Here is a 14,528-nt window from a genome sequence, read left to right on the forward strand (position 1 = left end):
CTATTCACTTTTTTGTTTCTGTCGCGCCCTGCGACAGACTGGCGACCTGTCCAGGGTGTACCCCGCCTTCGCCCATCAGTAGCCGGGTAAGGCTCCGGCACCCCCGTGACCCCGAAAGGGAAGAAGCGGTCAAGAAAATGGATGGATGGATAGTTGATATTAGTCGTTTGTTGCAGTTTCTCAGGGTTCACACATGAATATCGTGTTGCTGCCCTCTGCTGGTGAAGCAGCAACCTCAACTAGAACAAAACCTGCTATTTCAGCTCGAGTTTGAATTTAATTTCTTTGTTTCCACTCTGATGGAGTTTTCCCAGAGTTCAGGCTTACAGGCTTCATCACTTAAGACACAAACAGCTTCTGTCAAACAGCAGAATACAGCTTTAATCGGGTCAAGTATCTTCTCTTCACATATAAAACAGTGTTGAAACAGAAATGGTTTATGTCTTTACCAAACATAGGAAATCAAGCACATTTACATAAATTACCCAAACATAAAAAACAAGCACTTTAAATATATAAAAGGAAACATGGTTTAAATAAAAAAATAAATAAAAAAATAACAATATTCCTTCTGTCTGCGTAGATGTGTTGCTCAGAGGAGTTCCTCAGGGCGCCGTGCTGGGGCTCCTGCTTAAATTGACCTGTCCTCTCTAGTGCAGGTGACCCTAGACTGCCTTTCTTGTTCTCTAAATTCATGTATTCTTTCAGTTTGCAACTAGACCAGGGGTCGGCAACCTTTAACAGCAAAAGAGCCATTTGGGCTCAATTTCTACTGATCAAAACCCAGAAGGAGCAGCATGGTCTTAGTTTGGTCTTTAGGAAATTTGGATTTGCATTCATGACCTTCTTTTTTTTAATAATAAATATGAATATGTCTATTTTTGGCACGAACAAAAACAAAAATATAAAAAGAACCTAGCATCTCTGAAAATATTTTTTTTTTTTCAAACGTGGGACAAAAGCTCAAATAACTTTTTTTGTTCTTTGTTATCAACAGTCTTATACTGATGGGTTTTGTTATTTTAGTTTGAGTTGGTAGTCTTAGTTTGTGGGCTTTGTTTATTTGTTTTCTTTAGGTAATTTTGGTTTAGCAGGAGCTGCTGACTCTGACGGTCGACATGTCTGGATCAGCAGTCTCCATGACTTATTTTATGTTTGGCCAGAGATCCACCATGGAGAGATATAAAAGATCCACATGTGGATCTGGAGCCGCAGGTTGCAGACCTCTGATCTAGACCTTAAAAACATCAGCCGTTTGTAGTAAACAGAACTAAAAGGAAAGGAATTACAAATAATAACGAGCAGCTTCTCTGCGCCCAGCGACAGAAACCGCGAGTGGTTTCTGGATTTCTGCAGCGTCCTTGTCCGATGTCGTCCAATGATTGGTCCAATGAATGTCTCAGGCGATGCTTCCCGACTCCTCCGCGTTTCCTGTAAACCTTCATCCTCCACAACGAGCACAGCTAAACTGGTTGGTTATAAAACTCTTTAAAATGTGCTGCTTCCTGTTAAAAGCATGAAAGCCGAGCTCCGAGCTGCACGGTGTTGAGCGTGTGATGGTGGAAGCATGAGCTTGGAGTCTGCAGCAGATCCTGAGTGTGTGTCTGAGAGGGAGGAAGATCCACAGAGCGGAGCGGGACCTGAGGAGCCGCCGGAACTGTCCGGCGAGGGGAGGGGGGCGGCTACATCACGGAGCAAGGGGTTCGGCTCTGCGGCTGGCCCGCCTCCATCTTCTCCACCTCCAGGATCATCCGCCTGAAGACCTCGACGGCTGTCTGAGGAAAGAGCAGGGGAGGCTGCTCAGTCGGAGCACAGCCACGGCGGCTGGGAGCGCCGGCGCTCTCACCTGGTTCTCTTTGGCTGAAGACTCCAGAAACGTGGCGTTCCACGAGTCCGCCAGAGCTCTGCCATCCTCGAAACTGATCATCCTGCAGGACAGGCACGTCAGCTGTGTGTTTGTGCATAGTTTGTGTTTATTGGTGCCTACGAGTCTGTGTACGAATGTTTGGGTTTGTGGACGTCTGTGTGTGCATGTTTCTGTGTATAAGAGTATTTGTGCACGTGTGTATGTGCACATTCAGGTTGATGAATGCATGTGTGTTACCTCTCCATGTGTAGGTCCTTCTTGTTCCCAACCAAAGTGATGGGTACTCTGAGGAGACGAGAGGACTCATTTAGTCCCAGAGTACGGTCTGAAAGGCACAGCCTCGTTTGTAATAGAGAACAAGCCTAATTCATTTAAAATAAGCAGTGTGCTGTACTTTAGAGGAGCACGCAGGCCTGAGCCCATGCCATGACTACTTTAGCAGGAAATGTCCAACGTAAGGAACCGGAAATTTCAAATGTTCTTTTTTTCAGATTAAATTCAAATTCTTCTTATGTTTTACAGTACATGTGTCAAAGTCAAGGCCCGGGGGCCGGATCCGGCCCTCCTGGTAATTAAATCCGGCCCTCCAAATTGTTTTATTTCATTGTTATTATTGGTCGGATGTTATCTTACGCTTATTTTTAACTTGTATATTTCTGACAAAATATATTTTTAGAGTAAAATATTGAAAGTTATTTAAGGTTTAAGTTGTTTTGTTTGGAAATAATTTTCCTGCCTTTTTTTATTCATAATTATGTAATTATGTTTGGGCTAAACTAGGCTTTTCTTTTTATGTCTTTTTAGGCTATTTTTGAGTTTAGCTTATATTCCAGCTACATGATAGCTGTTTTGGCTAACTTAAGCATTTTTGTTTGTTTTTTTGCTATTTAGTATTTTAGCTAATATTTCAGCAACATGCTAGTTGTTTTGGCTAATTTAGGATTTTTTCAGTTTTTTAGGCTAATTCTGAGTTTAGCTAATATTGGAGTTACATGCTAGCTGTTCTCTAACTTAAGCCTTTTTTTAATTGTTTTTTTGGGCTGCTTTGGAGTTTAGCTAATATTCCAGCTACATGCTAGCTGTTTTGGCTAATTTGGCATCTATTATTTTAGCTGGCCATCAACTTAAGCGTTTTTAGCTATTAATTTCAGCTGCCAAATTCAGCAAATTCGACTACTAAAATAATCGTTTGCGGCAGCACTAATTCCAAATATGAATGCTCTAATCTGCACGTTAACACCCCTTATCTGCTGAATGTTCTAGAGTTTTTGGTTTGGGCCACTCATGTGTGCACATACGTACTGAACGTTTCCAACCATGTCCAGGAGTTTCTCATGAATCACTCTGATCACCTCAAAACTGCACAAACAAAGAAAAAAAAAATCACAGTTTCCACACGTCTCCAAATCTACATTTACTGCAGTTCAGCCCAAAGAAAAAGCCCTAGACAAGAGACTGTGACGGCCGAGGAGAGCAGTTTACCTCTTGAAGGAAGTAACAGAGTAGATGAGGATGTATCCGTCCACGTCGATGGTGTAGCTCTGCGGGAAGATGGAGTACTCGTCCTGCACCACACACAGACACGGCTGACTCACACAACCGCGTACCGACGTCAGAAAAGCGCACACCTGGAGAAACGGACTCACCTGGCCGGCCGTGTCCACCAGCTGCAGGTTGTACTCCTGACCGTTCACCGTCATGGTGGTGGTGAACGCTGAAGCACAGACGAGGAGACGGATAAGTTCACTATTTGATTCAAAAGTAGAGGATTCAATGAAGCTCAATTTATTATTTGTTTGTTTGTTTAAAAAAATGGACTTTTACCAAATTAATGATATATAGTTAAAAAAGGAGGAACTTTTATCACTGAAATAATATTTTTTTTAAAGTAAGAAGAGCTTAAAAAAGCAACAATAAACTACTTTAAAAGAAAAGTAATCCTTTAAAGACCCACTCCAATGAAAATGGTGTTCTTATAGCATGTATGTATATAAAGAAAATTAAGCTAAAAGTTACATTTCTTTATTCAAATCTTCATAAAAATGTTATTTTGACATAGAAAATAAGCTTGGTGGGGCTCTGCTCCATTCTGATCATCCACTTGCAGACACATAGATCCATGAATGTCCCTAATTACCTCGTCTGAGCTGGAATCTGTTCATCTGGATAGCTCCGATATTGATCACCGTTTTTGTTGCAGCACTAATGTTGGGGGTGTGAGGGTCTGTAAGCTAGCAGTCTAAATAGAGAGCTTTCAGCTATGGGGAGGGGAAGAGGGGCGGGCTTACTCTGCGCCAACAGTTCCCCCAGAACTCTGAGGTAAATTAGAACTACTGCTGCTCTGCAGAAACTATGCACCAGAAATCGACACATTTTATTAATGTTGGCTAAAAAAAAAGACTTAATCATAATGAAAAGAGCACTGGGAACAGTTTTAAACTACAGCAAAAGATTATCAGAGTGGGTATTTAGTCAATCATAACTGTAATTTTTTGACTCGACATCAATAAATCTAATAAAAAAACCCAACCACACTTACTGTTCTCGATGGTGGGGTCGTACGAGTCCACGAACTGACCCTCCACAAACTGGATGGTGAGAGAAGACTTCCCTGCAAACACAGGATTTAGTTTCCTTTGGCTCACATGGAGGTGCAGACGGTCCGCTACAAACCAAAGGTGATGAACGTTTCATCGTGTTCTGATGGATTTCTTCAGATGTTTCGTGAGTTCTTATGATTTGATGTTGAGAGTCTTTACATGTTTGTTCCTATTATCTGAATTAATGTGTTCTCATTATGTGGGATCTCACATTCTGTCGTACGGTTGTGTCCACAAGTCCTAATATGTTCTCAGTTCCTCTTCTAATTTCTGTTTTCTTGTTTTTTGATGTTTTTTTTAACACTTTCATGGATCTGTGTTCTTGTTACGTTCACATGAGAACATGTGATACAGGTACAAGAACTAGATACATCAGTTTCTTGAATGCACATGGTGTTCACACTGGAAAAGCAGGGAGGGGCTTCTTCATCTTCTTTTCCACTGTTTACTGGCGCCACCTACATTTGGAAGAGGAGTGGTGCGAAATGTCAAAGTGGTGCAAATCTTTTTGTTTCACTCGTCTTTCCTGATCTATAAAGACTTGGTGCAGTGGTCTGCAATCTTTGGAGCCACATGTGGCTCTTTTAGGGCTGCGTTAATACAAATCGATGAATCGATTTAAGTTTAATAGATCAATATTCAACTCATAAAAGTATAAATTTATTTAGCTCATAAAGCTAAAGTCTGCTAGCTTGATGCTAACGTTTAACGGAATTTCGGAGGGCTAATGCTAACGCTCGGTCGACCTGACTAAATGAACATCTTAATAAACTCACAGACATGAATTTTCTAAACTCTTTTAATATTTTTTTTAAGTAACCATTTGTGGTCTAAAACACTGTTTTCCCGCATACTTTTTTCTTCTTCTTCTGGAATAAGGTGTAATGCTTTAGCGCAATCACCACCTAGTGTCCAAATTGAAACGTCCTCCAGGAGAAGCAAAACAATGTTTACAATGTCAATGATCGGAACATTTTTGTTCTCCTTTTGAGAATCCATGAAACACTGTAATGCTAGTAACAATCTAATTATTTTTCTTCTGTACGTTTTTTGGACGTTCATAGCTCTTCAGCTCTTTCAGCCATTTAGCTATTAAAATATTCAGCTCTTTTTATGCCAATAGATTCTGATAGATTACAATGATCATGTTTAAAAGTTACAGTAAATCAAAGAACATAAATACTGGAGCTCCTGTGTTACAGGGTCAACACACCAATGCAGAATGAGTACTGACAAAAAATACAGTAACACATTTAGAAATTCTGTTCTCCTTGTAGAACCTTTTTGGTCCAAATACATCTGGATGTACAATGAGAGATGTGGTCACTGTTGAAAGCCTAGCACAGATCTTCTGGCCGCGTCAGGGTCACATGTGTAGCGGTTTTCATCCCGCTGGACCCGCAGCTTCAGTCCTGCCACCTGATTGGCTGCATGCAGTCCATCGTGGACTAAACGGAACTAAAAGGAAACAAATCTCAACCATCGTTGAGTATCTCCAGATCCGAGCCCGTATGGATGTCCAGCAGCTATCAGTTGCTCAGGAGCCCCGGAGAGGACGGATGGAGAGACAGAACACGCCAGGGCGTGGCTTCACACGGACATGCGCATGAGCGCGGCTCCCCCCCCGAGATGCAACGGCGCCACAAACAGACTTACCTACCGACCTGTAGCCCAAAACGGCAATCTTCCTAGATTTCGGAAGTGGCATGGCCCACCTTGCAGCATCCAAGCGCGTGGACAGCCTCGGAACCAGAGCCTCACCGAACCGACCGGGACCTCTGCATCAACCAGAAGAAGTCCTCTGATTGGCTGCAATCACTCGAGGAGGCGGGTCTACGTTGATAGCGCGGAGTTTTGTTTGGCTAATCGTGCTGGACGTCTTCCGTCATTGGACTAATGGGATTGATTGACGTGTCTCTGTAGCCAATAGGAGAGCAGACCAGTGTAGTGGGCGGGAACAAGCACGTAAACACTAGCAAGTCTCCTTCGTTCATTCACTGCTGCTAGCTAAAACTTTGCCTGTTAGCTCTTCCGGTTGTCCTCCCGAACTTTGGACCTTTCAGTTGGGACTGACATGGCCGGCTTCGCCCTGAGGAGCACCGCTGCGTGGCGTTTTGTCCGGCTGAGCAGGTAGTGTTGGAGCCGTTCAGGTGTGGTTGGAAAACAGCAAAGGTTAAATGACAAACAGGTTAGAACCAGGTGAGCTGTCAACACCGGAGAGAGTGAGCCAAATGCCATCAGCAGAGGGGCCACACAGGTGTCCTTTTGGGAGGTTTTCTACCCCACTGTTTGAACAATCAATGGTTTAAACCACATGTGTCAATTCATGGCCCGGGGGCCGGATCCGGCCCTGTGGGTAATTATATCCGACCTTCCAGATCATTTTATTTTATTGTTATTAATCATTAATAACATTTAAAACATTGAGCCATTAATTTAATGGCTTATGGAATAAAATTAATGCCTTTTTAGCATTCTAAATTATGTTAAACATTTACGGTTTTATTATAAAATTGGCATTCTGTTAGCTTTTTTGAACTATTTTGCCAGATTTTTAGGCTATATTGCAATTTAGCTAATATTTCAGATAGATGCTAGCTGTTTAGGCTACCCTAAGTTCTTTGTTTTTATTTTTTTTTAGGCTAACTTGGCATTTAGCTAATATTGTAGCTGGCTACCAGCCTCAGCGTTTTCAGCTATTAACTTCAGCGTTTTCAGCTATTAACTTCAGCGTTTTCAGCTATTAACTTCAGCGTTTTCAGCTATTAATTTCAGCATTTTCAGGTATTAAGCGGCCGAATTCAGCTTACATCATTCACACTAGCATTATCACAGGTAATGCTATATATCTCGTTCATAATTATATAAAAAAATTACGGTGTTAAAGTTTTAAAAATTTAGTTTTAGAGGGGTCAATAAACACAACCTAAGGTGTGTTTTGGATTTTTCCTTCTTGTGTGACTGAGTTTGACACCCCTGGTTTAAACCAAATATTTTCAAAATAAAAGCAGCTGTGACCTTTGCTCTAGACTGCCATGTCAGTGGAGCAGCTGATCCTCAGGCAGGTGTAGGCCAGAAACCCACACTGACCAACAGAATTTAAGAGGACCTAATGTTCCCAGTGGTCTTTTAATTATGATTAAACTGTTTTTAGCTAAAATAATAAACATTGTAGAAAACCTGTTTGTGTTCTAGGACATAGTTTCTGCAGAGTGGCAGTTGTTCATTTTGAGGAGGACTCTAGGCACGGCGTAAGCCTGCCCTCATTTCCCATCATCCCTTTGTCTACACTCTCTCCCATTGACTGTATATGAAAAACTGGAGTGACTCGTCCCCATAGTGTTGCACACAGGAAGTACCAAGAAACTAAAATCCCATAGAGTTTTAAAGAGAAATAAACGGCTATTATTCAGTCACTCTATTGTTCAGAATAACCATTCTTGGTCTGCTGCATCTTTTTAACATGTTCTTACTAATCCCATTTATTTTCAGTGATATTTTTGCTGTCGCATAAATTATTCAAGTTATAAACTGACCAATCAGATGCCTCAATGAAAGTAGGCGGTCTTGGGTTTGAAGCTTTTAATTGACAGATTCTCCTGAGTCTGCTTTCAGTGGAAGGGGTGTGACTTTCTAACATACTGACTGGAGAGAGGGGTTGCCATGGAAATGTAGACTAAGACCGACATGGACCAATCCTGGCTTACAGAGGACGTCCGGTTCCAACGTGGCCTTGGACCTATTGTGGAAAAATGGCGACTGAATTGACTTTAATTGGTTTTAACCGGAAGTGAACCATGCGGGTGACATCTCACGTGCTCAGTCCAGTTCTTTATGTACAGTCAATTCGATATCCAGCTAGTTTACAGCCACTCACACCTCCAGTCTAACCTGTTACCTGTTACCGTTACTGGTGCAACAAAAATGTACAGTTTAGATCCAGATCCCAGCTTAGACGAGGAAAACAAAGCAAGTGAATGCATCAGAATGAAGCTTAGTTTTCTTTATATATGTTCTCCATTTGAAAAATTCCACTTGAAAAGACATTTTTGATTGGAGTGGACATTTAAACGATCCTAAACAAAACTGGGCTTTACAAACTCACAATATGATCCCTGTCAGCCCCATTCAGATTCTATAAGAACTTTAGATGTTCTCATCCTTCGTCTACATGATGAACATCTTCTTTTCCAGTAGACAAACCTTTGATGGAAAATTAAATGAAGTCCTCTGAAGAAGGTTTCAGACTATAATGAATGAGGGATAAGTGAAATTCGGATGTGAGGAGGCCTCCTCTGGTTTCCATCATCCGATCAGGATGGTTGTGGTCAGTTAACACTCTGAATGTTGGTTTCTAGTTTACTCAGGTCCAGTGTTTCCGTTCTGGGGCTCCATACCACATCATCTCCTCTGATGGGTGAGTTGGGTGTGGTGGTAGGTGTTGGCGTTTTTCCTCTGTGGTTTATCTCAGTGGTTTGGGTTTTGTCACAGCGGCGACAGTGGAGCAGTTTGAGGAGGCAAAGAGCAAACTGTCCACGTTGAAGAAAGATCCGGGCAACGAGGTCAAGCTGAAGATCTACGCTCTCTTTAAACAAGTGAGTATCCCCCACAGCGAGCTAAGCCTCGTGTCCTATATCAGGGGTGTCAAACTCAATCTCACAAAGGGTCAAAATCCAAAACACACTTTAGGTTGCGGGCTGAACAGGATAAACATTCATTAAACATACAAAAAATACATTTTTAAAACTTTAAAAATATAACTTTTTAACATATACAGTATATGAATTATAAGAATGCAGGAATATTAATCCAGAATCAATCAAATTAAATCTTATACAACTTTCAATATTTTATTCTGCATAAAAATATATTTGGTCAAAGTTATACAAGTCTTTTCAATAAAAAAAATAAAGTTACAAAAAAGCCCCAAATAACATCAGGCCATCAATAACAATTAAATCCCCCCAACCCGAAACAAATCTCAAAGTGAAACTAAAACTAAACTAAAACTAAAAATAAAAATAAACTAAACCTTAAACGTAAATCATTTCATTTAGTTTAATTTAGTTTAATATAATCAAATTTAATCTAACTTTATTTGTATAGCACTTTTCCCAAAAAACAATTTCACTCAAAGTGTTTTATATAAAACATAGTCAAATTTTAAAAACAAAGAACAATGCTTTTCTCACTTGTGTAGAACCCGACAATGCCCCCAACAACCTCCAACACACAAACACGTAAATAAAATACAGTAAAATGAAATGATCTGGAGGATCGTATGTAATTACCCCAAAGGCCGGATTCAGCCCCTGGGTCTTTGACTTGGACGTGTGTTCTACAGGATTCATTTGTGGGATTTTTCATTTGTGCTATGTTTTTAGCATGATAGTATAAGCTTTAGTTTACTCTGATTCTTCCTCTTCCTCCTCTTCCTCTCTCAGGCCACTCAGGGTCCTTGTAACACCCCTAAACCAGGAATGCTGGACTTTGTCAATAAGGCCAAGTGGGACGCCTGGAAGTCTCTGGGCTCCATATCGCAGGTATGAAGATTTAATCTGTTTATGGAATTACGTTTATGAAATATTTATAACATAAAACAAAAGGATGCTTGTAGTATCATCAGTAATGTGTGTAAAAGTGAAACAACACCACAGATTCAATGTGAACTTTAAAAGAGTTAAGACTTTTAGATCAGTGAAACCAGTTGAATACGTTAAAAACCAGCTTCTGTTCTGGGTCTGATGCTCAGGATGAAGCCAGGGAGAAGTACTGTGACCTGATTGGCTCCCTGCTGACAGCTGAGGGTCGAGGCTCCGCCCAGGTGGCTGCAAAGCCTGCGGGAGGCGGAGCGTCATACGAGACGCTGTTGGTCTCGACGGAGGACGGCATCACCACGATCAAACTGAACCGTCCGGCCAAAAAGAATGCCATCACCACCGAGGTCAGACCTGAGAGCGGCGCCGCTCGCTGACCAGGCGAAGCCATCGATCCGCTAACGCTCTGTTCCCTTCAGATGTACGACGAGATCATTGCGGCTCTGGAGCAGGCGGCCAAAGACGACTGCGTCATCACTGTCTTCACCGGTATGCTGCGGGGGTTAAGCCCCGCCTCTCATGGTTGCTTTGATGAAGTCATCGGATCTGAACTCGTTCTTCTAAATGTGAGTTTTTATCTGTCTTTAGTTCGTTCTGGACTCATGTTCTTATGGTCGGTTTCTGCAGGTGCTGGAGACTTCTACTGCAGCGGGAACGACCTCACCAATTTCACCAAAATCCCAGAGGATGGTGTGGAGGCCATGGCCCGGAGCGCCGGAGATCTGCTCAGGTGAGACTCTCCGTCTGGATCTCTGGAGAACTGTCAGCGCTGTTTTCCAAACTAATGTCCAGCGCTGCAGCTGCTCCACCCTCACCAGCAACGTTTTTCTGCCCTGCAGGAAGTATGTGAAGGCTTACATCGACTTCCCCAAGCCGCTGGTCGCCGTAGTGAACGGACCGGCAGTGGGTGTGTCCGTCACCGTGCTAGGACTGTTTGACCTGGTTTACGCTACAGAGAGGGTACACACACACACACCTACACACCCGCACACACACACTGGTGGTGATGTTCATACCTAATCTAAGCTTTCATCCTTCATTGACCTAAACATAACCAGGATCTTGATAAGTTCTGCAGCTCCACATGACGGTCGTGTTTGTGAGAGAATTGGTTATAACTAGGGTTCGTAGGGTTTGGTTCCAAGTAGGAACTGAAATGATCTACGCGGTTCTAAATGGTAAATTGCGTATACTTGTATAGCGCACACACACATTCACACACTGGTGGTGGCTCCGCTGCTGAACACTGGCACCAACCTCCCACCAGAGGCAGTTTGGGGTTAGGTGTCTTGCCCAAGAACACTTCGACACATGGGTGGGCAAGGCGGGAATCGAACCCGCTCACTTCCAATCAGGAGTCGACCGCCCTACCACTGCACCGCGGCAGCCCATTCTTCTGAAAGAAGCTGCTGCAAACAGTGTTGCGTTTCACAGCAAATCACAGAAGTTTGACAGGTCGCAGCATCACATCAGCCAATCAGGAAATCAGCTTTGGGCACATGACGTTTTCAATGCCTGATCAGCGGGTAAAATCAAATACAAACGTTTTGTCCTGTCGCAGCGTGGCAGTTCTCTGGGTTCAGCCAGATGCCTGGACATCAGCAGGGAGAAAGACAGTTGCTGCAGCGAGGGAGGAGCGGGGGCCGGAGAGCGAAGACTGAAAAGAAGGGACTGGGAACAGGGAGCCCGAAGCGAAGACTGGAGAGCAGGCAGCGAAGACTGGAGAGTAGGGAGTGCGGAGCGAAGACTGGGGAGCGGGGACCAGGGAGTGGATATGGGGACCGGGGAGCGGGAATGTGGAACCGGGTACGGGCAGAGTGTACCGAGAACGAGGAGCGCGGAGCGGGGTCTGGGTAGCACGTAGCGGGGACTGCTACCAGTTTTTTGGGCTAATTAGACACTTAGCTAATATTTTAGCTACATGCTCTCTGTTTTGGCTAATTTATATTTTTTTTTTATAATTTGTTTAGGCTAATTTGGCATCTTGCTAATATTTTAGCTAGGTATCAGCTTCAGCCATTTCAGCTAACAGCTTAGGAGTTTTTAGTTATCAATCTCAGCATCACATTCAGCTTATATCATTCCCACTTGCATTATCATAGGTAATGCTATATATCTATTCATTCACCTTCTTGGCTGCTTCTTCCCTTTTGGGGTCGCGGGGGTGCTGGAGCCTATCCTGGCTGCTGAAGGGCGAAGGCGGGGTTTACCCTGGACAGGTCTCCAGTCTGTCTCAGGGCCTCGATCACACACACATTCACTCTCACATTCACACCTAGGGGCAATTTAGAGTCACCAATTAACTTTTGAAGCATGCTATATATCTAGTTTTTAAAATGTTTTGGAATATTTTTTTTCCATGAAGATTACAGAAATTAATTCAAATTTGTTGATGTGTTTCTTTCTGGAGAACAATAATGGTTTATGTTTAGACTGTGATTGTTACATTTTTTTATGTTGGTCTATAAACCAACTCCAGCCCCACTTCAGAGAAGAAAACGGTTAGGTGACCCTCACAAGAAAAAGTTTGGGGACCCCTGCTTTAATCTGAAGCTAAACAGGCATTCTTGTAGTATATGGTGTTCACACTGGACCTGATACTAGTGCATGTTCTCACACTGAAGCGGTGCAAATCTTGTTCTATTCCAAAAAGACTTGGCATCATATAATTTTGGGTGTGTTAAAACAGCAAACCTGTGCTCAATGGCCACAGAGTTTGTACATAGAGCTCAAAAACTGACCTAAAAACTTGTGCAGCGACATCTGAGCACAGGAGTTTTTAACACAGAAACTCGAAACGCACATTTAAGTGTATTTGGTAGACCAGGGGTGTTAAACTCATTCGCACACGGGGCCTAAATCCAAAACACACCTTAGGTCATGGGAACAGGATAAACATTTAAAACTACATTTTTACATCTTTAAAACTGTCTTGACTTTGACATGTGACGTAGACTTTTCATTGAAAGTGGCTGCTTGAACGTACGTATCCAAACCGACCAGAGCTTCAGACTTCAACCAGCATCTCTGTTTCAGGCCACCTTCCACACCCCCTTCAGCCAGCTGGGCCAGAGTGCTGAGGGATGCTCCTCCTACACCTTCCCCAAGATGATGGGCCACGCCAAGGTGCGCTTGGTTAGGTAGCTGCTGGTTCCTCCTGACAGCAGGAGGACCTCCTGTCCTGCACCAGGTGTTGAACGTTGTCGCGTGTCTGCAGGCCTCTGAGATGCTGCTGTTCAACAAGAAGCTGACGGCGGCTCAGGCCTGCAGTCTGGGCCTGGTCACCGAGGTGTTCCCCGACAGCAGCTTCCAGTCCGAGGTGTGGAGCAGGCTGAAGGCCTACGCCCAGCTGCCTCGCAACGTAAGCACACGCTCATACGTGCACTCACCACAGATAATGTGCAGATAACGAACAGCTCATAGACATGGGGTCGAATCAGGATCAGCTTGAAGGGAACAAAAAAACTTGAAAAGTAGACATTGTAATTGAAAAAAAACATGAACATTTGAAAACAAGACATTGTAAATTTGTAAGAAAAAAAGGAAAACTTCAAAAAAAAGTTTTCAAAATGTGAAAAAAAAACAGAAAACATAAAATAAATCTTGAAAATTTGAAAAAAAGGAAAATTTGAAAAAAAAAGTTTTTGAAAATTTGAAATTTGACGTCTTCATCGTGATTAGATTCTTGTGTTTATCCTAATCCCAGACTTATTTTTTGATTAAAGTTTGAAAAGTGAGAGTTACAAATGAGAGAAAAGTGTAAAAATATTCATGAGTGTCTGAGAAAACTGTAGAAAATGTGTAGTGAGGAGTCCTCTCTGTCAGCCCTTGGAAAACATGTCTCAGTAGCCAATGTGCTCAAAGCCCCGCCCACATGTAAAATTAGGATCAGCTCCGCAGCGGAAACTCGAAAATCTGAATTAAAACTGTAAAAAATAGCCCCAACAAGGTGGAAAATTTACTAATGGATAGATTATTTTTCAATTCATAATTTTTACATTTATTTCAAGTTTTCAGTATTTATTTTTCAAATGTAATTGTTTTTTCAAAATTTCATTTTTTTCAAAATTTCTAGATTTATTTTAATTTTCTGTATATTGTTTTTCAAATTTTCTTTTTTGAATTTTCATTTTTTTTTCAAATTTTGTTTTTCAAATTTACAATGTCTAGTTTTTCAAAAAAATTAATTTTCAAGATTTATTTGAAGTTTTCAGTTTTTTTCAAATTTTCAAAAACTTTGTTTTCCAAATTTCAATTTTTTTTAATTTTCAAAATGTATTTTAAGTCTTCAGTATTTTTTTTTATTTTCAATTGTTCTATTCAATTTTTCCTTTTTTTCAAATATACAATGTCTTGTTTTCAAATTTTCCTTTTTAAAATTTTTAAGATTTATTTCTAGTGTTCAGTTTATTCTAATTTTCCAAAACTTTTTTTGTTCAAATTTTCTTCCTTTTTTCAAAATGT

At 41.8% G+C, this 14,528-nt stretch overlaps 2 protein-coding genes across 2 annotated transcripts in view; one reads left to right on the forward strand and one right to left on the reverse strand.

The window, feature by feature from the left end:
* Positions 1-355: 355 nt before the first annotated feature.
* Positions 356-6,311, reverse strand: rheb (Ras homolog, mTORC1 binding). Its single transcript, XM_024279818.2, has 8 exons — positions 6,124-6,311; positions 4,407-4,478; positions 3,514-3,581; positions 3,350-3,432; positions 3,170-3,226; positions 2,105-2,152; positions 1,847-1,928; positions 356-1,775 (listed from the first exon to the last, which is right to left on the reverse strand). The coding sequence occupies exons 1-8, from the start codon at positions 6,173-6,175 to the stop codon at positions 1,683-1,685; spliced, it is 555 nt and encodes a 184-aa protein (XP_024135586.1). The 5' UTR covers positions 6,176-6,311; the 3' UTR covers positions 356-1,682.
* Positions 6,312-6,391: 80 nt separating this feature from the next.
* Positions 6,392-14,528, forward strand: part of eci2 (enoyl-CoA delta isomerase 2) — a 9,811-nt gene continuing 1,674 nt past the window's right edge. The window contains exons 1-10 of the mRNA XM_024279817.2: positions 6,392-6,597; positions 8,826-8,884; positions 8,959-9,062; positions 9,912-10,010; positions 10,220-10,411; positions 10,484-10,553; positions 10,692-10,794; positions 10,904-11,024; positions 13,101-13,190; positions 13,282-13,425. Coding sequence (XP_024135585.1) covers positions 6,542-6,597; positions 8,826-8,884; positions 8,959-9,062; positions 9,912-10,010; positions 10,220-10,411; positions 10,484-10,553; positions 10,692-10,794; positions 10,904-11,024; positions 13,101-13,190; positions 13,282-13,425 — 1,038 coding nt within the window. The 5' untranslated portion in view covers positions 6,392-6,541. The remainder of the gene's footprint in view (positions 6,598-8,825; positions 8,885-8,958; positions 9,063-9,911; positions 10,011-10,219; positions 10,412-10,483; positions 10,554-10,691; positions 10,795-10,903; positions 11,025-13,100; positions 13,191-13,281; positions 13,426-14,528) is intronic.

This window comes from Oryzias melastigma, linkage group LG20 (assembly GCF_002922805.2).
Source record: "Oryzias melastigma strain HK-1 linkage group LG20, ASM292280v2, whole genome shotgun sequence".
Taxonomy (NCBI): domain Eukaryota; kingdom Metazoa; phylum Chordata; class Actinopteri; order Beloniformes; family Adrianichthyidae; genus Oryzias; species Oryzias melastigma.

Excerpts from the sequence above, each read along its gene's own strand:
- rheb (XM_024279818.2), bottom strand. The coding sequence starts at position 6,175 with ATGCCACTTCCGAAATCTAGGAAGATTGCCGTTTTGGGCTACAGGTCG. Across the intron at positions 3,227-3,349 it reads TCTGTTACTTCCTTCAAGAG|TTTTGAGGTGATCAGAGTGA; the intron begins GTAAACTGCTCT and ends TTGTTTGTGCAG. Across the intron at positions 2,153-3,169 it reads GACATGGTTGGAAACGTTCA|AGTACCCATCACTTTGGTTG; the intron begins GTACGTATGTGC and ends TCGTCTCCTCAG.